This window comes from Oreochromis niloticus, linkage group LG14, assembly GCF_001858045.2.
Source record: "Oreochromis niloticus isolate F11D_XX linkage group LG14, O_niloticus_UMD_NMBU, whole genome shotgun sequence".
In the NCBI taxonomy this organism is placed as follows: Eukaryota; Metazoa; Chordata; class Actinopteri; order Cichliformes; family Cichlidae; genus Oreochromis; species Oreochromis niloticus.
In genome coordinates this window covers 39,181,475-39,209,382 of record NC_031979.2, presented here as the reverse complement: position 1 = coordinate 39,209,382, position 27,908 = coordinate 39,181,475, and the positions used below count along the sequence as shown (strand labels likewise).

Sequence of the window (27,908 nt, the reverse complement as noted above, 5' to 3'; positions counted from 1 at the left end):
GTTCTCTTTAAGGCAGCACCACTGATGTTAATCACTGCTCGCAGAGAGGGGCGTGACCACCGGACAGGGGTGGGGTTAGTGGTTAGGGGGCAGGGCCATGAGTGCAGGCTGCTGCCTGTCAGTGAGGCGCTGATCAGATGTGTGTGTGTGTGTGTCAGAGTGCTGCTGTCTCTCGGCCATGGCCTGTCTGATGGCTGCCTGGTCCGTCCACAACCCCACTGTCACCAACTCCATCATCATGGTGAGTACGAGGACTCCAGAGGTAGGATGAGGGGTGACCCTCTGTGTCTCCTGCTGGTTTAAGGAAAGGAAACACCTTTCTAAGCAACAAGATCTGTGTGGGAATCAGCCTGAATGTGACGGTCAGCTCTGTGAGTCTCAGCAAATCTCACATGTTTGTGGTTTTAAAGAAGTTCACAGTCCTGCAGCTCCACTCTGCACCAAGGTCAGCTCCTCCGGGAGGAAGAGGAGAATCCTGAAGATATGAGCAGAGTTTCTTCTCATGATGATAATATGGTTTTAACTTGAATGATGCTGCAGGGTTATCCTCATAGTGTCTGTGTCCACGCACTGATGGGGCGGTTCTGTAGTGCTGGGGTGTTAGTGCCTCTGTTGGGAATGTTTCTCTAAGACAGTGACTGCTAAGACTGGAAACGTACTGCATGAAATGTTGGGCTATAGTGAAAATGGAGTCAGGGTGGACAGACGAGGTGATTACAGGATTTTTTAAATGAGGGGAATTCAAAATGCATAGTAAAACAAAACTTCTAACATTGCTAAATAATGCTCAGATCTCCAGTTTTACGTAAATCTGCAGGTGCAAAGACTGTATATAATAGATGGCAGTAAGCACATTGAACTCACTCATTCGTTTCAGGATTCACATTTTAGTGTTTAACCACCACAGCGTTGTTGTTCTTTACCCAGACGTAAACAAGAGGGTGGCGTGCTAATGCTAGCCAGCTTGGTGACACTGTATGGAGCGTCACGCAGACACACATGATGCTAATTCAGTAACATCCAAATATAGAATTTCTCTCACCGCCACTGGAGCGCAGCCTTCGTGGACTGTCTGTTAGTACAGTGCCCTCACAGCAGCCATATTTCTGGTCAGATAATATAATTAAAAATGCTCCAAAAGGTTCAAGTGAAACTCGCAGCTACAGCCGCCTGTGTCACCATCCACCTGTCAGTCAAAGAGGCCACGCCTCTGATAATGCAAACTTTAAGACTTCCTACAATTTAAACATCCTCCCGGCGTACCGGTGTTATGAAGGCTGAGATTATCCACAGAGACCAAACATCAGGCTGCGAACATGACTCACTGCTGCCTCTGCTGGAGGAACTGCAGTTATGATCGAGACCTCCTTGTGGCCCCTGTCTGCCTGGGCTGTGATGATGTCACCGCACTGTTTTGGGGTGGGACAATCATGGGCGGTGGTCCAGTAGCCACGCCCATGACTGGAAGTTTTGATAGTTTAGTAGCTCTCACAGAGCGAAATCATGCTGGGAGGATAGAAGCCTTTCTCTTTTCTTAAAATATGTAAGTACATTTACTTAATACTTGAGTATAAATTTGTGGTACTTGTACCTCCATTGAGTCTTTTACTAAGACTTTTACACAAACCATGTAAATCTTATAAAAATGGGATGATTTTAAAATTGTAGTTTATGGGCTGAAACGATGAGTCACAACAAAGATTTCTCACTACTTTAAGAACTTTTACAAATCAAATGGAGGAACACATTAATCTGTAGCTTCAGGTGGCTCGATGCTCCAGCAGTACAATTGTGCAGGAGGAATAAAATGCAGTAATTTAAGTACATTTTTCAGCTTATACTTACGTTGCAGTCATTTTATGAGGTGATCCTCAGGTACTTGTACTTCCTTCACTGCTGCACACACAAAGTTTCCTCGTAAACATCCTGAAATCTTCTGAATTTAAGCAGAAAAAGCCTAAAAATTAAAGTAAAAAAGAAGAAAAAACTCCAAGCCAGGAAATCATTTTTGTTTTTAAATTGTTTTCTCAAATTTTGGCTGACAGGTGACATCAAACACCTTTCATGTCTTTTCCCAGAAACCTCACTGTCACAGTCAGTGCTCTGGCTCAGCCGGGGCTAAACTGACAATAACATGGAGGCATCAGGTGTTTCTCCCCAGAGAACCCAGAGTGATGAGTTTCGGCAGGTTTTTGAATGGAGTGAAAGTATTCCTAAACACGGATGCCACATTGTCTCTGCCATTGTTTCACTCAGTCCAGAATCTGCAGTTCCGCTGACGTCCAGCAGAGGCAGCAGTGAGTCAGTCCCCATAGAATCCCATGTTAAAACTTTACAGCAGAAACAAACTTGTTTACAGCCTGATACACAATATGTTTGGTCTCCGTGGATTATTCCCTCCTTCGTAACACCTGCACGGGGAGAGGATGTTTCTAAATGACCTGATAGTGACATTATTAGGGGCGTGTCCTCTTTGACTGACAGGTGGATGGTGACACAGGTGGCTGTGCTGCTAGCGTCACCTGAACTGGACCTCTGGATCGTGTTTGTGCTGTTGGAGCATTTTTAATGACATCATGTGACCAATAATATGTCTGTTGTGAGGTTGCCGTAGTAACAGACTGAGCTCCAGGGTTAATGAGGGAAACTCTGGGATTTTGTTATTGATTAGCAGGTATCTGTATCTGTAGACTGATAACTAGCTCATAACTTAGCACTCCTTCCTCTCATCCAAATATGGTCACTTCCTGAAAACAAGAACCAACATGGTGGCAGACACAGCATCTTCATCACGCGGAGTGGGGAAACCTCTGACCTTTCTGACCTTTATATTCAGTTTGTGAAGACCCGCAGATAATCCTCAATTGTAATTTAATCTCAGTACTGAGAGTGAAAAAATCAATGATAAGGGTTACCATGGTGACCATGGCAATGGTTTTGCTGAATCACAGCAGCAGGGTGCTCAGTTTAAATCCTGCACTCAGCCTGTTCTTCAGCTCAGTGACTAAGCTCTGCCCGACAGTTACCTCCTGCTCGAAGGTAGATTAGTGCCTCGTTTGGGTCAGGTCAGTCACACATGGCCGTCCTACAGGAACAACACCGGACTAGCTGACGGCTAATCTGACAACATCCACGTCTGCGACCAGGCCTGCTGGAAAACATGTAGAGAATCAACAAACCCAGACAACAAACTCTCGGCTCTGCAGGATGAGAGCTGACAATCACAACCAGCGGGCTCCTCAGTCAGCTTTTTAAAGGAGGGACAGAGGTTCGAAACTGTATTATCGGCGCATTCTCAGTGTACTGCACAAGGAGTCGCCACAGGAATTATTAGAAAAACAGGGTTTCGTTTATTAAACCCAAAAAGTTATATATACAAAACAATAAATGTTGATCTCATAAAAAAAACTCAACTCAGCCAAAGAAATGTGGCTGAGTTCCAAACAGGAAATGACACCAAAGGGTACATACAGTGGCTTGCAAAAGTATTCGGCCCCCTTGAACTTTTCCACATTTTGTCACATTACAGCCACAAACATGAATCAATTTTATTGGGATTCCAGGTGAAAGACCAATACAAAGTGGTGTACACGTGAGAAGTGGAACGAAAATCATACATGATTCCAAACATTTGTTACAAATAAATAACTGCAAAGTGGGGTGTGCATAATTATTCAGCCCCCTGAGTCAATACTTTGTAGAACCACCTTTTGCTGCAGTTACAGCTGCCAGTCTTTTAGGGTCTGTCTCTACCAGCTTTGCACATCTACAGACTGAAATCCTTGCCCATTCTTCTTTGCAAAACAGCTCCAGCTCAGTCAGATTAGATGGACAGCGTTTGTGAACAGCAGTTTTCAGATCTTGCCACAGATTCTGGATTGTATTTAGATCTGGACTTTGACTGGGCCATTCTAACACATGGATATGTTTTGTTTTAAACCGTTCCATTGTTGCCCTGGCTTTATGTTTAGGGTCGTTGTCCTGCTGGAAGGTGAACCTCCGCCCCAGTCTCAAGTCTTTTGCAGACTCCAAGAGGTTTTCTTCCAAGATTGCCCTGTATTTGGCTCCATCCATCTTCCCATCAACTCTGACCAGCTTCCCTGTCCCTGCTGAAGAGAAGCACCCCCAGAGCATGATGCTGCCACCACCATATGTGACAGTGGGGATGGTGTGTTCAGAGTGATGTGCAGTGTTAGTTTTCTGCCACACATAGCGTTTTGCATTTTGGTCTCATCTGACCAGAGCACCTTCTTCCACATGTTTGCTGTGTCCCCCACATGGCTTGTGGCAAACTGCAAACGGGACTTCTTATGGTTTTCTGTTAACAGTGGCTTTCTTCTTGCCACTCTTCCATAAAGGCCAACTTTGTGCAGTGCACCACTAATAGTTGTCCTATGGACAGATTCCCCCACCTGAGCTGTAGATCTCTGCAGCTCGTCCAGAGTCACCATGGGCCTCTTGGCTGCATTTCTGATCAGCGCTCTCCTTGTTCGGCCTGTGAGTTTAGGTGGACGGCCTTGTCTTGGTAGGTTTACAGTTGTGCCATACTCCTTCCATTTCTGAATGATGGCTTGAACAGTGCTCCGTGGGATGTTCAAGGCTTGGGAAATCTTTTTGGAGCCTAAGCCTGCTTTAAATTTCTCAATAACTTTATCCCTGATCTGTCTTATTTGTAAAAAATGTTTGGAATCATGTATGATTTTCGTTCCACTTCTCACGTGTACACCACTTTGTGTTGGTCTTTCACCTGGAATTCCAATAAAATTGATTCATGTTTGTGGCTGTAATGTGACAAAATGTGGAAAAGTTCTTTTGCAAGCCACTGTATAATGGCTGATGAGACCACTATGACACAACAGCGGTAACTAAACACAACACAGTCACAAACCACAAAAACGATGCAGTTCAGTTTGTTAATAAACTAAACAGCAAAGAAGAAAATCAAAAACATTAAACTCAAAGATTTATTTAACTACAAAAACATGTTTAACTAAAGAAAATACACATTCTCCCCCCTTCAACAGGAAGTGGTGATGCGGTCCAATCAGCCCATCTATGTATTTAAGTTTTTAAACACTGGCCAACATCTTTTGTCTGGCAGCAAAAGATGCCAGGGATGATGGCAGGTAAAAAACCAGTAAAAGAGACAAAGATTAGTCGCAATCAAACTAAAAATAAGAAATGAATTGGTATGAATATATAGGTAAACTAAATGTGTGCGCATGTGAATAGAATGTGTTCAATCCAAACAATAAACTTACTGCAAACCAAAGTGTCTGAATGTGTTTAGATGAAGGAATGAATTAAAATACGTAAGAGTTGCCGAGTTTTAGTGTGGCCATGGATTTGGCCATCACAAGAGGCTAAGCCTACGCTTGAAGCTACTGAGGTGTTCGTTGGCAGGGGTGAGACGATGCCACTATTATGAATGAAACTTGGTCCAATAACTCCAGCCATAGTTATCTTGCCTGTTTAACACCTTTATTGCTTTCCATTGGTTGCATTTGTTGTTCAGCAGTCTCTTATCAGCGGCCACAAACCGTTTGCTCCTTCTGACCAACAACACCTGACTCTGATTACATGTGTCTACAATAAAAACATACCACACCGTTAAAACACAAAAAGTGACCACATAAGGTAACAACAACAAAAAATGGCTCCTAGAGTACTTTTTTGACCACCGACCCCTCAAAGGTTTATTGATCTCACCTCTGCACCTACAATCAGGTTACAGTCACGAGCTAAGCCTTCATGCAGGAAACATACCTGCCCTGCTGAGTGGATTCATTCAGCTTCTCTTCACACCAACAGACGCTTCAATTGTTTAAACTGTAAACTCTGTACACAGTCATATTTCTTTCATTCACCTTTGTGGCTCTCCAGCCATCAGTGGTCTTCTCTGTCTTGTGCTGTTATCAGTTGCTTTACCATGAGACTTAAAAAAACAAAGATTCAGCGAAGTGAAGATTTAGTTCTAGTGCCTCAGTGTGATTGAGCCTGAGATTAGAGCAAGGACTATACAGGGAGTGCAGAATTATTAGGCAAGTTGTATTTTTGAGGAATAATTTTATTATTGAACAACAACCATGTTCTCAATGAACCCAAAAAACTCATTAATATCAAAGCTGAATGTTTTTGGAAGTAGTTTTTAGTTTGTTTTTAGTTTTAGCTATTTTAGGGGGATATCTGTGTGTGCAGGTGACTATTACTGTGCAGAATTATTAGGCAACTTAACAAAAAACAAATATATACCCATTTCAATTCTTTATTTTTACCAGTGAAACCAATATAACATCTCCACATTCACAAATATACATTTCTGACATTCAAAAACAAAACAAAAACAAATCAGCGACCAATATAGCCACCTTTCTTTGCAAGGACACTCAAAAGCCTGCCATCCATGGATTCTGTCAGTGGTTTGATCTGTTCACCATCAACATTGCGTGCAGCAGCAACCACAGCCTCCCAGACACTGTTCAGAGAGGTGTACTGTTTTCCCTCCTTGTAAATCTCACATTTGATGATGGACCACAGGTTCTCAATGGGGTTCAGATCAGGTGAACAAGGAGGCCATGTCATTAGTTTTTCTTCTTTTATACCCTTTCTTGCCAGCCACGCTGTGGAGTACTTGGACGCGTGTGATGGAGCATTGTCCTGCATGAAAATCATGTTTTTCTTGAAGGATGCAGACTTCTTCCTGTACCACTGCTTGAAGAAGGTGTCTTCCAGAAACTGGCAGTAGGACTGGGAGTTGAGCTTGACTCCATCCTCAACCCGAAAAGGCCCCACAAGCTCATCTTTGATGATACCAGCCCAAACCAGTACTCCACCTCCACCTTGCTGGCGTCTGAGTGGGACTGGAGCTCTCTGCCCTTTACCAATCCAGCCACGGGCCCATCCATCTGGCCCATCAAGACTCACTCTCATTTCATCAGTCCATAAAACCTTAGAAAAATCAGTCTTGAGATATTTCTTGGCCCAGTCTTGACGTTTCAGCTTGTGTGTCTTGTTCAGTGGTGGTCGTCTTTCAGCCTTTCTTACCTTGGCCATGTCTCTGAGTATTGCACACCTTGTGCTTTTGGGCACTCCAGTGATGTTGCAGCTCTGAAATATGGCCAAACTGGTGGCAAGTGGCATCTTGGCAGCTGCACGCTTGACTTTTCTCAGTTCATGGGCAGTTATTTTGCGCCTTGGTTTTTCCACACGCTTCTTGCGACCCTGTTGACTATTTTGAATGAAACGCTTGATTGTTCGATGATCACGCTTCAGAAGCTTTGCAATTTTAAGACTGCTGCATCCCTCTGCAAGATATCTCACTATTTTTGACTTTTCTGAGCCTGTCAAGTCCTTCTTTTGACCCATTTTGCCAAAGGAAAGGAAGTTGCCTAATAATTATGCACACCTGATATAGGGTGTTGATGTCATTAGACCACACCCCTTCTCATTACAGAGATGCACATCACCTAATATGCTTAATTGGTAGTAGGCTTTCGAGCCTATACAGCTTGGAGTAAGACAACATGCATGAAGAGGATGATGTGGACAAAATACTCATTTGCCTAATAATTCTGCACTCCCTGTAGAAATATGTGAGTGCATCATCCAGGCGAGAGTCTGTGATACTGTGTATACAGGACCAGCTTTACCAAAATCTGTATGCTTTTACCATCTATGAAGTCTCTGTGGTACAGCTTAGGTTCAGCTTTTATTTTAGCCACACACTGAAAAAAACATGCACATGGATGATGTGGATGGATGGATGGATGGATGATGATCTGGGTGGATGGATGACATGGGTGGATGGGTGGATGGATGGATGATAGATGACGTGGATGAATGATGATGGATGGATGATGATGATGTAGATGGATGGATGGAATGATGGATGATGATGTGGACCAAGGGCGTAGATTTGACATGGACGGAAGGGACATGTCCCCACCAATATCCAGCGATTATTGAATCGTCCCCACCAATAATTTGATCTCTTCGAGTAAATAAAAATAAAACAGATAGAAAGAAAAAAACGATCTGTCAGCGTCTCATTCACCCAGCGGTGCAGAAAGAGTTAAATTACGTTCTCTACTGGAGTCCTACCTCATGTGACAAATATGGCCAATGTGATTGGCTGTGCCTTTCAGGGAGCTCTGTTTAGTTTTAGCAGCAGCAATCCTGCGCTGCGAGGACCTGCAAGGAGGAGATGAGGATGGCAGCAAAAAGGAAGAACCTGATATAAGAAAGTATTTTTCAAAGAAACCTGTAAGTCACTTAAAGTCAAGTTCACTCAGAAAATGTGTCCGTCTTCATAACGTTACAGGCTGTGCTAGGCTTTGGCCCACATCAGTCTAAAATTGTATGTAACCATGAATAACGTGTTTTGGAAACTAACTGCACAACAGGCAGCACTATTAGTTATCTCAGTCTCAGAGCAGCATTTCTAATTTTGATTGAAACTGTCAGAGAAAACTGCAGCCTCGAGCAGCCAGGATATTAGTTTACAGAGGCTGTTAAAATTATATGTCTAACGTTAAAATGTTGGTGACACAATAATTTCATCCTAATGGCACTGACATATTCATAGGGTGATACGAGATCACAGGTGACATTGGATGATGACTTGATGGTTCATTACTGTATTTGAAGCACATGCGTGACTGCATGTATTTGGAATGTCTCACTGTTATTCATCAGCTGACAGAGGCAGCTCTGCCATGTTGTAGCTCGGACAGAGGTGGAGAGGCGAGGTCACAGGTGACTGACTGATGATTTGGTGCTATAGATTAACTAGTATTTATTATCATGACAATTGTTAGGCTGCTGATGTAAATTGATTCATTGGTGTATATTTGGCAAAGAATCTGAATTGACAAGTCTCACTTTTTATATGGCACGAATCAAAGTGTTATTTTATCAGGTGGCAATATGTCCTAGTGCAGTCAGTTGTATTATATACAACAGGATAAAAATAGAATACAAATGCTATATACAACTGAGTAAAAATACAACTTTGTCAGAAAAGAGTATTGCACTTAGTCTTATTGCACATGTGTGGGTTTGTGTGTGTTTGATCAGCTGCAAAAATCTTTGTTGTGGAGTCTGACAGCAGTGGGGAGGAAAGACCTATGAAATCTCTCCGTCCCACATTTAAGTCCTTAAAGTCATATTCTTTTATTGTCTTGACTGTATTTGAAGCTATTTTTATTTTTGTATGATACCTGATTTATATGGAATATGGCTGAAGTAAACTAAAGTCTAAAATACTTAGTCAGTCATTTGTTTAATAGTAATTTAACATTATATAATTCACATATAAAACTATGAATTGTAATTTTAAATGGTTTAAAAGCATGTCATAATAATAATGATAATAATGGATTGGATTTCATATAGCGCTTTTCAAGGCACCCAAAGCGCTTTAGGGTTGGGGATACGCTTCCCAACCCCCTGAGCCACGGTAGAGTAGCATATGTAGGCAAGTATATTTCTCCTTTTTTATCAAGAAGCAAAGACAAAAAGGAAAACAAAGAAAGGAACAGGGCAGGGTTCAGTGGTTGAATCATCCGTCCCCACCAATGCCAAAACCAAATCTACGCCCTTGATGTGGACGGATGATGATGTGGATGGATGATGGATGGACGGATGATGATGTGGATGGATGATGGATGGATGGATGATGATGTGGATGGATTGCTTATATTCTCAGAGGGTTAGCTGTGGTTGTTTTAACCCGGATTTCTCTTATTCACCTTCAGAACACCAACGGGCCCCCGGACCTTATGTTGGATCCCCGGACGGTATGTGTTTGTATGGATGAGGTGGTCAACAAGCGGCCGGCGGGCAGCCAGCAGACGCCACTGCTGCAGGGACACCTGAAGAAGCTGGACAACAACCTGACGGAGGCCCAGAGGTTCTCCTCGTTACCTCGCAGACCAGCGGTCAACATTGAGTTCAAAGACGTCTCCTTCGTGGTCACAGAGGGACCCTGGTGGAGGAAGAAAGGTAGAGTCATACACAAAACAAAGATGGCAGAGGTTCAGAAAATAAACAGACTGTCACTGTAAATTCGATGCCAGCCAATGCCTGAAGGGTGGAAAATAATCCAGAGCACGATTCAGCCTTGTGTTGTAGCTGGTTTATTAATTACAGATCCTGAGTCACGCTCCTATAACAGCAAAAAGTATCAGGACAGGAGGAGGAGCTTCAGAGGAGATTTCTCCAGTGCAGCCACACAAACATTTATCTCACAGCTTCCATCTCCTAAAAGTTAAAAGTCACAGTGAATGCCTGTGTGAGGTTATTTCTGATGCTCTGTAGCCCCAAATCAACCCTCAGGTGTGTGGTCACATTTCCTGAAGGCTCACCTGAGAGTGTTGTGGTGCTTGGGTCTTCTTCAGGTTACTGTCGGCCAATGATTGGCAGTGGCCTCAAAAAGACACAGCGTTAAAGCATCAGCTGGTCTGAATGCTTCTATTTTAAAAGGCTTTCACAGAGATGTGGATCAGGCCGACCTAAGACTGATTAAAGACAGTCACAGTGACCGTCGACCTTTGAACACCAACATCAGAGCCGCTCTGAACCTCACAGAGATGCTGAGTCTGCAGAACGCAAAAGAAGATCTGACATGAACGCTTCTGACCGACCCATAAACCCACAGATTTAATCTCAGACAGCTTCATATTTTATGACCCTGGACAGAAGTTTTTTTTTCCGTATATATGTATGTGTGTATGTGTGTGTGTGTATAGATCTATGCATGTGAGGGCTTTATTTTTCCTGTTGGAGAGGTCAAAGGTGATGGCCAACCTCACAGGGTTCATGTCATTCTTTTGACTTTTTTAATGTTAATGATGGGCTGTGCGTCAGCAGGCAGCTGTTAGGTGCTCTCGGTTCGGCTGCTGTGTGTTTGTGTGCTCGCTGGATTATCGGCTGTAATCTGTTAATCTCAGCCGAGTCTCCTGCTGTAAATAGCTGCAGGTCAGATTGGAGGACGCGCCGTCGCTTGCTGCCTGAAAATAAAGAAGCAACAAGAAGAAAACAAATGATGATGTCACCGCTTGTGAACCCGCCCACATCTGTGCTCTGCTCAGGCCTGAGAATGGGTCGGATTGTTATTTTAGGGAATCCCTTCCCATGATGCACTGGGTGTTTCTTCTTCACTCAGTATGTGTTAACAGACCTCTCTACACTGAAACACATTTGTTATTAATCTCCGTCTCTCTTCCACAGCATGTCTTTATCCTGTCTTCCTTCTCTCACCCCAACCGGTCGCAGCAGATGGCCCCGCCCCTCCCTGAGCCTGGTTCTGCCGGAGGTTTCTTCCTGTTAAAAGGGAGTTTTTCCTTCCCACTTTTGCCAAAGTGCTTTCTCATACGGGGTCATATGATTGTTCAGGTTTTTCTGTTTTCTTTTTATCACTGTATGGCCTTTACCTGAACGCTGCTCGCACTGATGATGATGATAATCAGTGTGTTTGATCAAACTCTGAATTTCTGTGGAGGCAGTGAGGGCGTTCTCATCTTACCTCTGATTGGTCCTGAACAGGAAACTGAACACGGTGCTTGTGTAAAGCTGTGCCGGGGACCTCTGGCTGAGCTCCATAATAATGGTCTGTAACGTGAGGCTATCAGAGTCTCTAACAGATCCAGTTCCAGCTAAACTCTTTGTTCATATTAGAAAAGCTGAGTTTCAGTGAGAACATTTCACACCTGCTCAGGTGTGATCACAGCCGGGAACATGCCGCTTCACAAAAACAGCGTGCTGACGGGCGGGTGTGGGTTTGAAAACATTTACAGATTTTCCATTGTAATTTTCACACAAAACCTTTGATTGGTTTTTTGATGGTTTTCAGACCAACAGAATCTGTTAACATGCGATCTCATGTTATTAAATGCCAGAAAGATGGATCCATGAAGCAGAGGAGCAGATGAAGACGTGAGGGTTGATGTAATGGTACATGTACGAGGCGCTAACAGGCTAGAATAGTTGTAATAGCTGTTAACAGTCTGAATGGCCCAGGGGAAGAAACTGTTAGTGAGTCTGGAGGTGTGGACCTGAGGTGCTGACCAGAGGGCAGCAGGTCAAACAGGTGGTGGGCGTGGTGTAGGGCTCACCTGTGATGGCCCTGGTTTACCTGAAACAGGAGCATCTGGCGATGACCTCCAGGGGCTGCAAAGGCAGCCAGTGATGGGTGGTGTTAATGACTCTCTGTGCAGCCTCTCTGCTCTCAGTCGTGGCCCCCGAGTACCACCCGTTCTCCATTTATAATGAGAGCGGACCTGTCTGTGCTCCCTGAAGTCCATGATGAGTTCTCTGGTTTGAGGGATGTTCAGCTTCAGGTTATTTTCTGAGCACCAGCAGGACAAGTTCTCTACCTCCACCCTGTATGCCGTCTCATGTCCATCAGAGATGAGCCCAACAACGGCGGTGTCATCGGCATACATGACGATGATGTTGGCTGGTGGGTTGATGTACAGTCATAGATGTACTGTGGTGAGGACGTTCATCTGGGTGTACAGTGTGTGTGTGTGTGTGTGTGTGGAGGGTACTGCCAGTCAGATTAAATCTAATAATCTCGTTAAAGCGCGTTCAGGCTTCATCAGCAAATATCATTGTCATCCTTTTGTGTTTCCATGGTAACGCCCTGTTTTACAGAGCAGCTGTCATGATCGCTATGACCCACAGTGATGTGTGTAACGTGTAACACACTTCTCAGTTTTATGTATATTTAATAACAACAACCTCAGAAACCTGGTCTCTGAGACAGGATTTCAGGTGTCAGCACGTTCTTCATCGTTCTTGACACGGGCCCCCGACACAGGAGTAACGTGGTCTGTTTCGGAATGATGCACGAGCCTCACCGAGTTCCGTAACTGACCTGAATACAGTCCAGACCGTCAGCACTGAAACATAAGCAGCGAGCTTTTAGGAGGAGCAGTAGTGTTTGTGTTTTGCACAGAAACCGAGCAGAGCAGCTAAAGTGTGAGAGCAGCTGCTGGTGTGCATGAATGAGATAAAAACTCCAAACTGATGTGAAACCTGAGCCGAGAGTTCGAGCACAAAGAGCGGCTCTGTGAGCAGCTGGGAAACCTGCACACTGATTGTTTCTGTTCGCCTCAGGTTACAAAACTCTGCTCAAAGCCATCTCTGGGAAATTCACCAGCGGGGACCTGGTGGCTATCATGGGGCCCTCGGGAGCCGGAAAGTCCACGCTCATGAATATCTTGGCCGGGTACAGGTGGGTGCATCCATCAGGGCAGAGATGATGACTGAGTGTGAGGTTGAGGTCATGGTGCTCTCAGCGGCAGATGTTTTAAAAATGTTTTCAGATCATGTTAGATCTCAGTCTGAGAGCTTTACCACAACCTCACATTGGCCTGTTGTACCTCTGTGTGTGTCAGTAAATGCTAGTGAGGAATCTGATTACTGTGTAGGTCAGTGGATTTGTCCAGAGCGCGCTCAGTGCGAGTCTGTCTTTGCATACAGGGAGACGGGGATGAAGGGCGAGATCCTGATCAACGGGCAGCCCAGAGACCTGCGCTCTTTCCGGAAGGTTTCCTGTTACATCATGCAGGACGACATGCTGCTGCCTCACCTCAGTGTCCATGAGGCCATGATGGTAGGTGCTCCTGAGCCTCAGCGTTCAGCCTGCATCAGACCGCAGCAGTCGCAGACCCTGCTCTCTGTTTCTGCAGGTATCGGCCAGCCTGAAGCTGCAGGAGAAGGAGGAGGCGCGCAGAGACATGGTGAGCTGATCGCTCCTGACCTCCCTGATCTCAGAGTCTACCATCAGGCTGAACTCGGATCTCTGCTCCTTCAGGTCCAGGACATTCTGATGGCTCTGGGTCTGCTGGAATGTGCTCAAACCAGGACGTCTCACCTGTCGGGGGGGCAGAGAAAGCGGCTGGCCATCGCTCTGGAGCTTGTCAACAATCCGCCGGTCATGTTCTTCGATGAACCCACGAGGTAAGAAATCAGGTTGACCTCCAGGTCCTCTCCATGGTTCATCCCGAGCTAGCAGAAGGTCAGATATCAGTCCTGACCACGGTGCTCTGTCCTCAGCCAATGAGAAGCAGCTTTAAATCTTTGCACTAAAGCAACATTTGAATCGCACAGGCGGAACGCTTTTAGAGATGTTCAGCCTGTGGAGACTCATTTTAAACATAATACCTGACACGTGGCATCATGCACGGAGATTTGTGGTTCAACTCCTGGTCCCGCCACTCACCTGTGTGAAATGGTTTCGCTGCCTCAGAGATCAGTCGTGCCAAAGCACTGCTGTTTTATTTTACTCGAACTATTTCAGACATTCGATCAGAACAAGCTGCACTTCAAATTCTACATGTGAGTGATGTTTAGTCATGTTTCTGCTTCATGCTGAGCTTCTACGAAGGTGTGTGTGTGTGTGTGTGTGTGTGTGTGTGTCAGTGGCCTGGACAGCTCGTCATGTTTCCAGGTGGTGTCTCTGCTCAAAGCTCTGGCTCGAGGAGGACGGACGGTTATCTGCACCATCCACCAGCCGAGCGCCAAACTGTTCGAGCTCTTCGACAAGGTGACCCTCCTCCACGTTACACTGACTCACTACACCATCTAGTGGTGTAAAGTGGTATGACATGAACATGTGGCTGGACAATGCACAGAAGTGTTAGCAGCGGTTCTTTTTCCTAAGATCTGAAACTGTTTGAAACATTTACAGAAGCAGCTCTAATGTCAGAAGCAATAAATGAACGGTAACATTTCCTTCAGTGGATTAAAGGGTCATCTGCTAATCAGTGTGTGAGGCAGGCAAAGAGCTTTTAAAGGGGATAAAATCAAATTTGTGTAGAGGAGTAAATGTGGTGTAAAGAAGCTTCGAATGAGCACTTGTAACAGTTTGTATGATGGGATGAAATCAGTTTCCTCCTGCTCAGGTTTTAAGGATGGAGAGAAGAACAGGAAGTGCTCTACAAAAGTGTTTGGGGCTGAAAAACTTGGTGTGGGTCTATAAAATGATAAACATGATTCGGTACGGGTTTCACTTGTGTCTGTCTCTGTGCGTGTTTCAGCTGTACGTGCTGAGTCAGGGTCAGTGTATCTACAGGGGACAGGTGTCCAGTCTGGTCCCGTACCTGAGAGACCTCGGGCTGAACTGCCCCACGTACCACAACCCCGCTGACTTCGGTAAGACTCACCCGGCGAGCCGTTCCCCCTCTGCCGTCAGGGCTTCAGACTGACCGACATGTTCTATGCACAGTGATGGAGGTGGCGTCCGGAGAGTATGGGGACCAGATGATCAGGCTGGTGACAGCAGCTCAGGAGAGGAAGTCTCAGAAAGACCATCAGCCCGAGCTCAATGGAGACAGCACCCTCCACCCCTTCCTGTGGCAGCGCACCGAGGAGGTAAAAAAACAGCACGCCCTCTGCTGTGATTGGTCCATGAGATGCAGATTTTCGCATTACCTCCTGTGAATGTTTCACGACAAATTAGTTCTCTGAAAATTAACATGTACCTGTGGTGATCTCCCGTCAGGAGAGCTCATCGTCTGAAGGCTGTCACAGCTTCTCTGCTAGCTGCATGACGCAGTTCTCCATCCTGTTCAGGAGGACCTTTCTCAGCATCCTCAGAGACTCGGTGACAAACACCTCTGCACATGTCTCCTCAGATTCACACTGATGACCCCGTTTTCCAACACTCTGACATAAAAATTATCATTAACATTTACAGTGGTGTGAAAAAGTGTTTTCCTCCTTCCTGATTTTCTATTTTTTGTAAGTTTGTCACACTTAAATGTTTTAGATCAAACAAATGTAAATATTAGACAAAGATAACACAAGTTAACACAAATAATAATAAACAAATATAATAAACACCTAAATCTAGGTGTTTATTATAAGGGGAAAAAAATCCAAACCTACATGGCCCTGTGTGGAAAAAGTGATGGCCCCCTAAACTTAACAACCAGTTTGGGCCACCCTCAGCAACAACAACTTCAATTCTCCCTTTTAACAGGAAGAAACCTCCAGCAGAACCAGGCTCAGGGAGGGGCGGGGCCATCTGCTGCAACCGGTTGGGGTGAGAGAAGGAAGACAGGATAAAGACATGCTGTGGAAGAGAGACAGAGATTAATAATAACTAATGATAACACAATGCAGAGAGGTGTATAAAACCAAAGTGAATAAACAAGAAACATTCAGTGCATCATGGGAGTCTCCTATAGGTCTAGCAGCCTAAACCTATTGCAGCATAACTAAGGGGGGATTCAGCATCACTCTGAGACAGGATATTTCTAACTTTAGAGATGTTGCACAAATGGAAGAAAGCAGTCTTACATATTTGTTTAATATGTGCATTGAAGGACATGTCCTGGTCAAAAATGACTCCAAGGTTTCTCACAGCGTTACTGGAGGCCAAGGTAATGCCATCCAGAGTAAGAATCTGCTTAGATACCATATTTCTAAGATTTTCAGGGCCGAGTACAATAACCTCAGTTTGATCTGAATTAAGAAGCAGAAAGTTAGCGGCCATCCAGGTCTTTATGTCTTTAAGACATTCCTGCAGTTTAACTAATTGGTGTGTGTTACCTGGCTTCATGGACAGATAGAGCTGCGTGTCATCAGCATAGCAGTGAAAATTTATGCTATGTCTTCTAATGATGCTGCCTAAGGGAAGCATGTATAATGTAAACAGAATTGGTCCTAGCACTGAACCCTGTGGAACTCCATAATTGACCTTAGTGTGTGAAGAGGACTCTCCATTTACATGTACAAACTGGAGTCTATTAGATAGATATGATACAAACCATTGCAGTGCAGTACCTGTAATACCTACAGCATGTTCTAATCGCTCTAATAGGATATTATGGTCAACAGTATCGAACGCTGCACTGAGGTCTAGCAGGACAAGCACAGAGATGAGTCCACTGTCAGAGGCCATAAGAAGATCATTTGTAACCTTCACTAAAGCTGTTTCTGTGCTGTGATGGGCTGATAAAATATAACTTGATTTATTGCAGGTAACAACTGCAAACAAGTATTCGCGATAAGTGGAAATGAGTCATTTACAGCTGTGGAGGAATTTTGGACAACTTTCCAAAAGCCTTAAGGATCATCAAATGTTTTCTTGCAAAAATGAGACAAGCCTTTATGTTCCTTTTGCTCAGCAGGGGTTTTTGTCTTGGAACTCTGGAGTCATGAGCACTGACCTTCATTTGTGTATAAAGGCTTTTACTGTGGTTCACTGGATTCCTACAGCTTTAGAAATGGCTTTAAACATTATCCAGACTGAGAGATCTCAACTACTTTGTTTCCACATTTGTTCTTGAACTTCATTGGATTACAGTGTGATGTCTTAAAGGATCTTATGATCTACTGTATGTCTGTGTAGGCAGTCATCTAGGTCATGGTAATCTAAAGAACTTGGAGAGAAAAGCAACTGGCTCTTCTTTAAGGTTCTTGAAGACGTTTCATCCGAGAAACTTCTTGAGTTTTAAGAGAAATCGGGGGACACTCCCAGATTTTAAGCCCTATTGGGAGTGTCCCTAAGAGGGTCATGGACTCCCTATTGATCCTCTACCTAATCACATGAGCCAAGGTGTGAAAACAGGTGTGAGTCACAATTAGCCAAGGTTTTGGGTGAACCCAATGTGAAACCTAGCCCCACCCTATCATGTGATTTCCTGATGTCAGATGGCCCAGGATGTGCGTGGGCGTTAAGGCGTCTGGGAAGGATCTCAGAACTGGATTATAGATGGCAGATAGTTGGTGTGGCAAGCCACCGCCTCTGTCCAAAGATGGTCACTCACAGTGGACATAGATGCTTCTTTCACTCCTCTTTCAAACCATCTGTCTTCTCTGTCCAAAATGTGAAGACTGGCATTCTCAAAGAGTGACCTTTGACCTTTAGATGCAGATGAACAACCTAGTCTTGTCCTGTTTGGTGTCTCCAGTGTAGAGGTCTGAGCACTCCTCGCTGCACTTCACAGCTACACTATGTTGTTTAGTTTCTGTCTAGGTCTGAAGGACACTGGGATGTTGTGGTGGGGAAGAATCTCTTGAGTTTTTCTGATAAACCTGATACAGGGCGCTGGGCGTAAAAATCTGTGACTCTCCACCAGTTGCTCTTAGAATTTAAGAAGCTTCCCGGATGAAATGTCTTCAAGAAACTTAAAGAAGTCCAGATGCTTTTCTTTCCAAGCTTCTTAGACTAGTTTACAGATAATTTCTTGCCAATGTTCTTCCTAATTTCCTAAACCTCTGGTCTGAGCTAACTGATTGGTCGGATATATAGTGACATCATTTTATTGACTAGTTTTCAATCACAAAAACAAGTTTTTCACTGTAACTTAAACACGTGGTGACGGTTTCCAGCACAGATTTGTTAAATAAAACATGCTGTCAGTGTGGTAACATTAGTGTGCAGTATTGCAGTTTGTAGTAAGGCATTGTCATTGGCAGGTGCTGACTCACCTGAGGATCTTGTCTCACATTGGGATCGGCGTTCTGATTGGTCTGTTGTATCTGGGCATCGGGAACGAAGCCAAGAAGGTTCTGAGTAACTCAGGGTTCCTGTTCTTCTCCATGCTGTTCCTCATGTTCGCCGCTCTGATGCCCACGGTGCTCACCTGTGAGTCCGCCTCAAGCTGCTGTGTCACTTTACCTGCACACAGGTGACGTTTGTTTGAGTGAGATCGGGGTGTCATCGGCGTAACAAATACATCACAGAGTCAAGCTGGAGAGCAGCTGTTATCTGTCCTTCATCGGCTTGTGTGACATGAGGTCTGCTGTTACAAAGGTGGACAGAACAACAGACCTCCATTTATCTTACCTGGAATACAACCTGTTTTAGCCCCTCCCCCTTAAAGACAACTTTGTTCTGATTGGCTTCCTCTTGTAAACAGAGGTTCTGACGGGTTAGCCTCTCTGACATCACAGAGATTCAAGCATAGAGCTGAGTGTTCAGATGTCAGCTCAGCAACAGGTGCGTCACTTTTACCTGAACAGCACCAAAGGTGCCGGCTCCGACTCAGGAATGCTCCGTCTCATACACAATAAAACCTTTATTGATGTTCTCAGGGCCAGACCTATCCAGGCTGCAGTGGGAAAATCCTTAAACTGACACCCACAAATGTCAGGATTAATGAAGGTAAAATTGTGTCTTTAAATTTGAGCTTTTCTGGGATTTAATGAGCCAGCAGTCGGTCTGGGAGCTGCTGTCAGAGAACATCAGACTATGTCTCTGTAATAAGGACAAGTTTTATTCATCTCAACTTTTGAAAAACTGCTGCTGTGTTGTTGTGCTTCAGTTCCTCTGGAGATGGGCGTCTTTCTGAGAGAACACCTCAACTACTGGTACAGCCTGAAAGCGTACTACCTGGCCAAAACCATGGCTGATGTCCCCTTCCAGGTAACAAAGACACAGCTTTATCAGGCACCTAGAGTGGTAGCTCCTGGTTCCAGCTCCTAAATCTCTTTCTTTAATGACACATTTGAAGATGAAATATGATATGCAACTATATGTGCTGTTAAAGATTTATCTGGGAATACAATATATGACCTTAAAAAAATAAACAAACTTTTTAGGGATTTCTATGAAACTTTATATACACCACAAATAAACCCATCTAAAAACAAAATTGATCAATTTCTTGACAACGTAACTCTTCCAAAATTATCAGACTCTCAAGCAATTGCACTGGATTCGCCACTGACACCAGGTGAACTCCAGGAAGCCCTGATAAGTATGCCCAATAATAAGCCTCCAGGTCCAGACGGCTTTCCTGCAGAATTCTACAAAGAATTCTGGACGATTCCAGCACCAGTTTTTTACAGAACGTTGTTGGAAATCAAAGAAAATGGCAGACTACCACCAAATATAAACTCTGCAAATATTAGTCTCTTACTAAAACCAGGCAGAGACCCTGTATTTCCTTGAAGCTATCGTCCAATATCCCTTATAAATGTAGACCTTAAAATAATCTGCAAAGCTCTCTCAAAGAGATTAGAGAAAATAACCCCCCTTTTAATCCATCCTGAACAAACAGGTTTCATAAAAGGTAGGCACTCATCAACAAATACACGTAGATGACTTAATTTAATAGATTACTCATGCAGTAAAAACATTGAAACCATAATATTGTCTCTTGATGCAGAAAAAGCGTTTGACAGAGTTAACTGGAAATTTCTATTTGCAACTTTACACAAATTTGGTTTTGGAAACTCTTTCGTAAGCTGGTTAAAAATATTATATAATTCCCCAACAGCTTGTGTCAGAACAAATGACCAAACATCTTCCAGCTTCTGTCTCCTGAGGGGCACCAGGCAGGGATGCCCACTCTCCCCTTCACTGTTTGCAATTTTTATCGAACCACTAGCGGCAGCAATTAGACAGAATTCAGTAATTAAGGGCATAAAATGCAAGAACGTGGAACATAAAATCAGCCTTTATGCGGATGATGTGTTACTCTTTCTCCAAAACTCACAAACCAATCTCTATAAACTCTTTTGCAAGAATATCAGATTATTCAATTAACTGGTCAAAATCTACAGTTCTTCCGATTAATTGCTCCTTCCATAATTCTTCATCTACTCGACTGCAATCTGGAAACATTAAATATTTAGGTATTAATGTCTCTCCTAAGCTTGCAGAATTAACTAAATTAAACCACATCCCTCTTTTAAAGACAGTAGAAGGCGATCTGGCTAGATGGAAATCTCTACCCATATCACTCATGGGAAGGGTCGCCACTATAAATATGATGGTTTTGCTAAAAATAAACTATTTGTTTTCAATGATCCCAAGTAAGCATCACAAGATTGGTTCAGATCTCTAGACTCGTATATTTCTAAATTCCTTTGGAAAGACAAACCCCCGCATATCAGCTGAAAATCATTACAAAGGACCAAGGATAAAGGAGGACTAGATCTGCCTAACTTTAATCACTACTTTTTAGCCAACAGGCTTCAGTTCATCTCTAGATGGTTAAAACACACCTTCTTAGATGAACCCTGGCTAGATGTTGAACAGGCACTTTGCAATAATCTAGAGATTTCAGACCTACCATTTTTCAGCTCAAACATCAAACGGCATGAATGCTTTAAAAGCATCAACATCAGCTCTTCTCTGACAGCATGGTGGGAGTTTCTGAAGTTGACAGAGTCTTCATTAATCCCATGCAAACGTACACCTATCTGGAATAACCCTGACATATTACAAAACAATAATATGATCAACTTTTCAGATTGGAGTTGTAAAGGAATCAAATACTTAGAACATATATTAGAAGGAACAGAATTTATTCCATTTGACAGACTAGTTACACAATATGGGATCAACGAGAAAAGATTTTTAGAATGTCAACAAATTAAATCCATATTAAAAAAGAAATTTCAACCGGGTCAAGTTGAACTACAAACACCACCAAGTGTGGTTCAATTTCTTACTCTTAAAACCCCAAAATTACTTTCCAAAATATACAGAATGCTTTCTAAAACAGATGAATCAATATCACTTCCTATTGCAAAATGGGAAATGGATTTATCGATCAGCTTAGACCAAAACTTCTGGTCTCAGATATGCTTAAAAACCTTTCAATGGATCAGAATCCCAATTTGCAATTAATACAATAAAAATTATTACATAGAGTGCACTATACAGGTCATCGGATGTTCAAGATGGGCTTTACGTCTTCCAACAACTGCTCACACTGTCAAACAAATACACCGGACAATTATATCCACACTCTTTGGTTCTGTCCACCAGTTCAGAAGTTTTGGCGTGAGATATGTGAAGACTTATCAAAGTGTCTGAAATGCAACATTCCAACTTCCCCTTTAGTGTGCTTGTTGGGCAGCTTGGATGAGGTCACTACAGAAATAAACACAGCCCACATTGCATTGCCAAGAAAATGGTCCTCATTAACTGGAAAAATAAAAATAATCTTAATTCTAACCAATATAAAAACCATCTAATAGATCACATTAGTCTTGATACAGCCTCTGCCACCACATTTGATCAATCCCTCTGGGCTCCTTTGATCGGCTCCATCACCTAGTGGGGTTGGGGGGTCATGGTTTGCCTTCGCTATTGTGGTTGATATGGGGATAGGGACGGCCTTAAGGTGTCTGGGGATTCCCTAGGGACGTTTTCCCTGGAGGGCCTAACACGGGGGTTGTGGCCATGACCTGGTTAGGGGCTCTGGTGGCTCTTAGATGGTGTTTTCCTTGTGGCTGCGTACAGCGGCGATGGGGGAGGGTCTGTGCTGCCAGACGTTTGTTACTGGCCTGGTAGCCTGGCTGCCCCTGGGTGGGTCCAGGACGGGCGTGGAGGCTTGGGGGTCTGGGGGTGCTCTGCCCCGGGCTGGGGCTCTGGCTTGGCCCTGGGGCCTTGGGTCCTGGTTGCTGTGTCGCTGGGGTGGTGGGCGGGTGGGTGGGTGAATGGGGCTCAGCCCCGGTGCGGGGACCTCTGGTGCATCGGCCCAACTGGAAGGCTCTCTAACTGGTGGGGAGGCTGTTATATCTTTGCAGGAGGTCTCCTCTCTCCAGGAACTCACTCTGCAGGAGGGGGAGATATTGGAGAGGTGGAGAATGAACTCAACCTGGGCGTCTATTGTCTTGTGTAGTCTGGGAGAAGATTGGATGATGGAGTGGGTGCAGTTTTCTCTGCAGTGGGGTCGGGTGGGCTGCACCGGACTCTGTGGGGCGGGGTGGTGCTGCTGCTGTGGGCCCCGGTCCGGATGGGCCTGGGCCCCCTTGCCCTGGTGGGTTCCACAGTGTGGGGGTGCCTACTGGGGTCAGCGGGGGCACTGGCCCCAGGGAGGCCGCTTGTCCCTCCCTTTCTTCCCTCCCCATCCTCAGCTGCCTCCCTCTTCCCGCTCCACCACACCCACACACACGCAGGGCTTGGGGTGCAGGTCTGTCACCAGGGTGCAGGGGAGGCACTCCCCCTCTGTCCCCTTCTGGCCACCTGTGCCTCAATTTTATTCCGCAACCTAGACATCCACATTACTCATACTCTCATAACACATACATATAGGGCCTTGGGGGTGGGCACGTTATACAGTGTCCAGAGGATGGTCTGTGTATTCAAACCCACCTCTGGCGCTGGTGCCCTATCCTCAATTTTAAATGCATATAGACACTGAGGGTTTTCGGAAGGAGCCGTGCTGCTCTCTGGCAGGAAGCACCATGCCCTCCTGTGTTTTAAATGCACTTTAGAACAGCACGCAGCAACACTACATATGAGTGGGCGGAGGGAGGTTTGGGGTCCTCACTCACCCCCGTTCTGTTAACCGTCGGGGCTGGGGGGCTGGGAGGAGGTGCTGGCCGTCGGATTGGGGTCTGGGGGCCTCCCTGCTACTGCAGATACAGGGGTGGTCTGCTTTCCTCCACCCCAGAAAGAAGGGTTACATCTCCTGGGTCCGGGTACGGTTTACCCCTCTGGGGGCAGGGGTACCCGGACCTGGGATATAGAGTATGTTTGGGGAGTGTGATTGTGTGTACAGTGTCTATTTATGTCTGTCTCCACGTCGGGTGAGTGCCCAGTATTTGTTTGTGTATATGGGGGTGGGAATGCACGTTTGTGTCTGCGTGCGCCTGTTCGTCTGTGTCTATATGTCAGCTTGGGTCTTAGACTTCACCTCTCTGGGAACATCTCAGGCTCTCCGAGGTATGGAGGCCTATCTCCCCTCACCACACTGCCTGCCAGTGGCTGATGCCCTCAGACGTTGGTGTGTTGGCAGTTCTTGGTGTCTGGGGCTGGGCGCTCATGTATGTACTGGCACACTCCCGGTGGCCGATTGGCGGGGCCTGGCGCCTGTGGCCTGGCGGGGCCCCTTCCGGGGGTGGGGTGCCCTCAGGCCTCTGGCCTCTGGGCCTGAGGCCCGGTCCTCTCTGGCACAGCTGGCTGCTGGCAGAGCCCGCGGGCACGTCACTGCAACCCCCTCTGGCCTCTGCTCCGTGGCTGCTGGATGACCTCTCGTTTGGGGCTCTCCTCAGCTCTTCCCAGGAGGGTGGCATGGTTGCCCCCCGGTGGTCCTCCTTGGGTCCTTGTATTCTGGGCCCTCTGGATGTCTGGGGCCTGGATCTCCTCCATACCTGCTTCATGCCCTAGGGGACGGGGCTGTGGCTCCCCACACCTCCTAGCAGATCGTTACATGGAGAAACCTTTTGAATACAAGCGTGCCAATCCACACAGGTGTGCACACAGGTGTACACACGGGTTTTCATAGACACAAGCTACACCTTTCTTGGCTGCTACCTCAAAGCACATTGTGCCCTGTTGATTTTGCTTACTGCACAATAACATGTAATATTTAGTATCTACTGTTAGCTAGTTTATTGTGATGGTGTTGTATTTATTATGTTGCTCTTTTTTGTTTGTTTTCTCGTCTGTTTTTTCTTATCCCCATACAGGTGATCCAGGTGTTTTGTTTGTTTTTCTTTCTTTTTTTTCTCTCTTCTCCCCTTTCTCACCATCTCTTCTCCCCTCTATTTTTCTTTCTCTCCCTCTCTTCCTTTCATTTTTTCTCCCTGTCCTATGCCCCAGTCATGTCTGTCCCGTCTGTAACAACCGAAAAATCAAATCAAATAAATACATAATTATAATAAAGGTCAATCACATGGACCAATATGGCAAGGCCGTGATAATCCACTTGGTAAAGTAAATCTGCTTGGCATCTTTCCTGGCCTTCAGACAACAATTCTGATGGCTAAAGATCCAAATGGGACAGGCAAAAAAAAAAAAAGAAGAATATGAAAGATGATGAAAGATCTTGTTTTACTGTCATTTTTCTGACAACTGTGCTGTCTTGTTAGAAACTTTATCCGTCCACTTACTTTTGAACTGATTTCTGGATTCTGGATTTTGGAGCGTCAGCCACAAGTTATCAGCTGGTTCTCAGTAAACCTGGAGCTCACACTTCACGGATGGTCTGTTAGTACAGTAACTTCACCCCAGCCATATTACTGGTAACTGATAATGATATTGATAATGTCATTAGAAATGTTCTAAAAAAAAGTTGCAACAGCAATGGTCCAGAGGTCCAGTTCAGGGACTCCAGTTAGCTGAGGTGAAGGCTAGCAGACAGCTAGCAGCTACAGCTACCTGTCAGTCTAAGAGGCCACGCCCCTAATAATGCAAGACTTAAACCTTAGTAGATTTAAGTAGGGGTGGGTTTAAAAAGTAGCTTTTAATTTTAATAATCCCATATCGACTCATGAAATCCTGAAATTGATGTATTTTGCCAGAAATGTCAGAATCTCAGCTACAGTCTCACAAAACCATTTCAACAATAACCAAACATTGAAAACAGCAACAAACAGATTCCACAAAGCGATGTCAACACGACGGCACGTACACGGACATGCTGCACATATCCAAGATAATTGATCAGAAATATAATATTTCTGAGTCAAAATCGAACCTTGTGAAACAGAATTGAATTGGTTGTAGAAATCAGTGACAATACCCAGCGCTAGATTTAAAAGCTTCAGTTTAAAGTAGCACACTGAGACCTGGCAGTATCAACCCTCTGACCTGCAGTGTCGCTGTTGTACAGGTAGTGTTCCCGGTGGTGTACTGCAGTATCGTCTACTGGATGACGGCTCAGCCTCCGGATGCCGGCCGGTTCTTCCTTTTCCTGTCTCTGGGGATTCTGACATCTCTGGTGGCTCAGAGTCTGGGTCTGCTTATCGGAGCCGCCTCCACCTCCCTGCAGGTCCGCTCACTATTTCCATCATCACCTCCTGTCCGCTCACAGGTGTGTTCTGGTGCTGACATCACTCAGGTGTGTTTGTTTCCCACAGGTGGCCACGTTTGTGGGCCCGGTCACGGCGATCCCGGTTCTGCTGTTCTCCGGGTTCTTCGTCAGCTTCGATACCATCCCCTGGTACCTGCAGTGGATGTCCTACATCTCTTACGTCAGGTGGGGGAGCTGTTAGCTGGTGAGCCTGCGGCTGTATCCACACAGCAGGGGGTGCTGCTGCACTCTCTGAACATGTTTGTGTGTTTCAGGTACGGGTTTGAGGGCGTCATCCTGTCAATCTACGGCCTGGGCCGTGTAGATCTTCACTGCGATGAAGATGAGGTGTGTCACTTCCAGAAGTCTGAGGCCATCCTCAAGGAGCTGGACATGCTGGACGCCAAACTCTACCTAGACTTCATTGTCCTCGCCATCTTCTTTTTCTCTCTGAGACTCATTGCTTATTTTGTCCTCCGGTACAAAATCAGCTCTGAGAGGTAGAGCGGGGCCGGGAGGAAGAGGAGGAGTTGCAGAGTAAAAGCCCTGACGCCGAAGAGCAGCTGTCCAGTTTGTTTCCACTTTGACTCTCTCTTAAAAAACACATGAAGAAGAGATGGCGTGTGAGGACGCCACAGGCCCACAGGGGTAGATTTCATGGTCTCATGGAGGCGCAACGGGACCAGGAGCTGGTCTTCTGTATCCTGGGAGTATCACCATGCCACATCCTGACTACTTTTCATAATAAAAGCCTCTGCTATCGCAGGATGATGACATTTCTGCTTTTTAGTTTATTGCTGAGGTCAAAGGTGAGAGCAGCACAGAGGGCCTGATTCCCTGACTAAACGCTCGAATTCTGTTCTTCACGTTTAAGCATCCTGCGAGCCTCTGCAGATCCACCGAAGGCAGTGACGCAGGAACGTTAAACAAATTTCCCACGTGTGAGACTAATAAAGTTTATCTTATCTTATCTTAACGTTTCAGATTTTGCAAATCCTGGAAAACTGCAGGATGAAGTTTTCAGCTGTGCATTTAAACTTTTTTTAAAAAAAAAAATCTTCTTAACATCCACCCGACCTACATTCACACACAAAGACACATGATTTCAAACAAAACATTCTCTAGATCCTGGAAACTTTTCTTTTGAGTCTAATACAAAACTTGATGGGCTGCCGGTGAAAGCTAACGGGATAAAAGCGATGAAAAATCAAACATTTGAGCAGAAAGTGTTTAGGAGTAAATCTACATGATTCAGATATAAAAGCTTTACAATAAATATGAAAAAAAATAATTGTCTGAAACCTGTTTAAGCAAAAAATGTTCCATCTGTTTACTTTGACAAAATTCACATTAAAGAAATTTTAGAAAACTTTCCTGTGAAAAAACAGAAAAACTGATATTTCAATGAAACAGTAAAACAACAACAACAATTACCCACAGCGTGTTCTGAAAGGGAGGATGAACAAAACGATGAAAATCAAGTGTTTGTCATGTTGAGATGTTGTTTATTCCTGATAATTTTACTCGTTGTGACAGAACTAATTAAACTGAATTATGGGAACATTACACTGTCTGCTTGTAATATTCAGGTTAACTGTGTATGTACCTGCGACTGAAGGCAAACAGCTTTGTCTGAAAAACTCAGCAGATGTTTTTCTCACATATTCACAGTCTAAAAGCAACTGAGTGCACACGCTTCACAGCAGCTCGCTCAACTGCACTGTGTCTCTGTGACCAGCAGGTAGAGCTGTTTACTGGGAAATAAAGAAGTTCATCCTGCTGGACGTCTGCTCTAATAACTGTGTCACAACTCTGATTTAACAGCAGAAATTTAAAACACAAAAGTGGAAATGTTCATTTTTGAAACTTGATTAAATAAAAATCAGATTTAAACTCAGAGAGTGAAAAAAGGAAAATAAAATCAGAGTTTAGATGTGATGCAGAGACAGAGAGCATGCAGAGGGACCGGACAAGATAAAACAGTTTCAGAGCCCTGAGGGTCGGGCCGGTCAGAGGACACGCACGCTCAAGCTATTGCTGACGTCGGCAGTTTGAGGTCATAGATGAACAGGTCAGCGCCAGCAGGAAGCCCTCCATCCACATGATCACCCTGATCTCCCAACCTCACACACCAGCTCAGCCTCCTTCCACACCAGTGACATGATACCCATGTATCACAAGCCATTTTTGTAATCT

General features: G+C 44.8%; 1 protein-coding gene across 3 annotated transcripts; it reads left to right on the top strand.

Annotated features, from left to right (window-relative positions):
* The first annotated feature begins 48 nt into the window (after positions 1–48).
* On the top strand, positions 49–27,278 carry abcg1 (ATP-binding cassette, sub-family G (WHITE), member 1). 3 transcript variants are annotated; one of them, XM_005462720.3, is made up of 15 exons: positions 49–241; positions 9,756–10,002; positions 13,120–13,237; positions 13,486–13,618; positions 13,695–13,745; positions 13,820–13,965; positions 14,428–14,551; positions 15,045–15,159; positions 15,233–15,378; positions 15,509–15,610; positions 18,433–18,601; positions 19,281–19,381; positions 25,533–25,691; positions 25,780–25,917; positions 25,988–26,075. In XM_005462720.3, the coding sequence occupies exons 1-14, from the start codon at positions 179–181 to the stop codon at positions 25,912–25,914; spliced, it is 1,809 nt and encodes a 602-aa protein (XP_005462777.1). In that variant the 5' UTR covers positions 49–178; the 3' UTR covers positions 25,915–25,917; positions 25,988–26,075. The 3 variants fall into 3 exon arrangements, with proteins under 3 accessions (XP_005462777.1, XP_005462776.1, XP_005462778.1); XM_005462719.3 differs by having other exon boundaries at positions 53–241; positions 25,780–25,898; positions 25,988–27,278; XM_005462721.3 differs by lacking the exons at positions 18,433–18,601; positions 19,281–19,381 and having other exon boundaries at positions 53–241; positions 25,780–25,898; positions 25,988–27,278.
* The last annotated feature ends 630 nt before the right edge of the window (positions 27,279–27,908 follow it).

Bases quoted from the DNA above. Each gene is read 5' to 3' on its own strand.
- abcg1 (XM_005462719.3), top strand. From the start codon at position 179: ATGGCCTGTCTGATGGCTGCCTGGTCCGTCCACAACCCCACTGTCACC. The intron at 15,160-15,232 runs GTAAGACTCACC...TTCTATGCACAG, and splicing joins CCACAACCCCGCTGACTTCG to TGATGGAGGTGGCGTCCGGA. The intron at 15,611-18,432 runs GTGACAAACACC...TGTCATTGGCAG, and splicing joins TCAGCATCCTCAGAGACTCG to GTGCTGACTCACCTGAGGAT.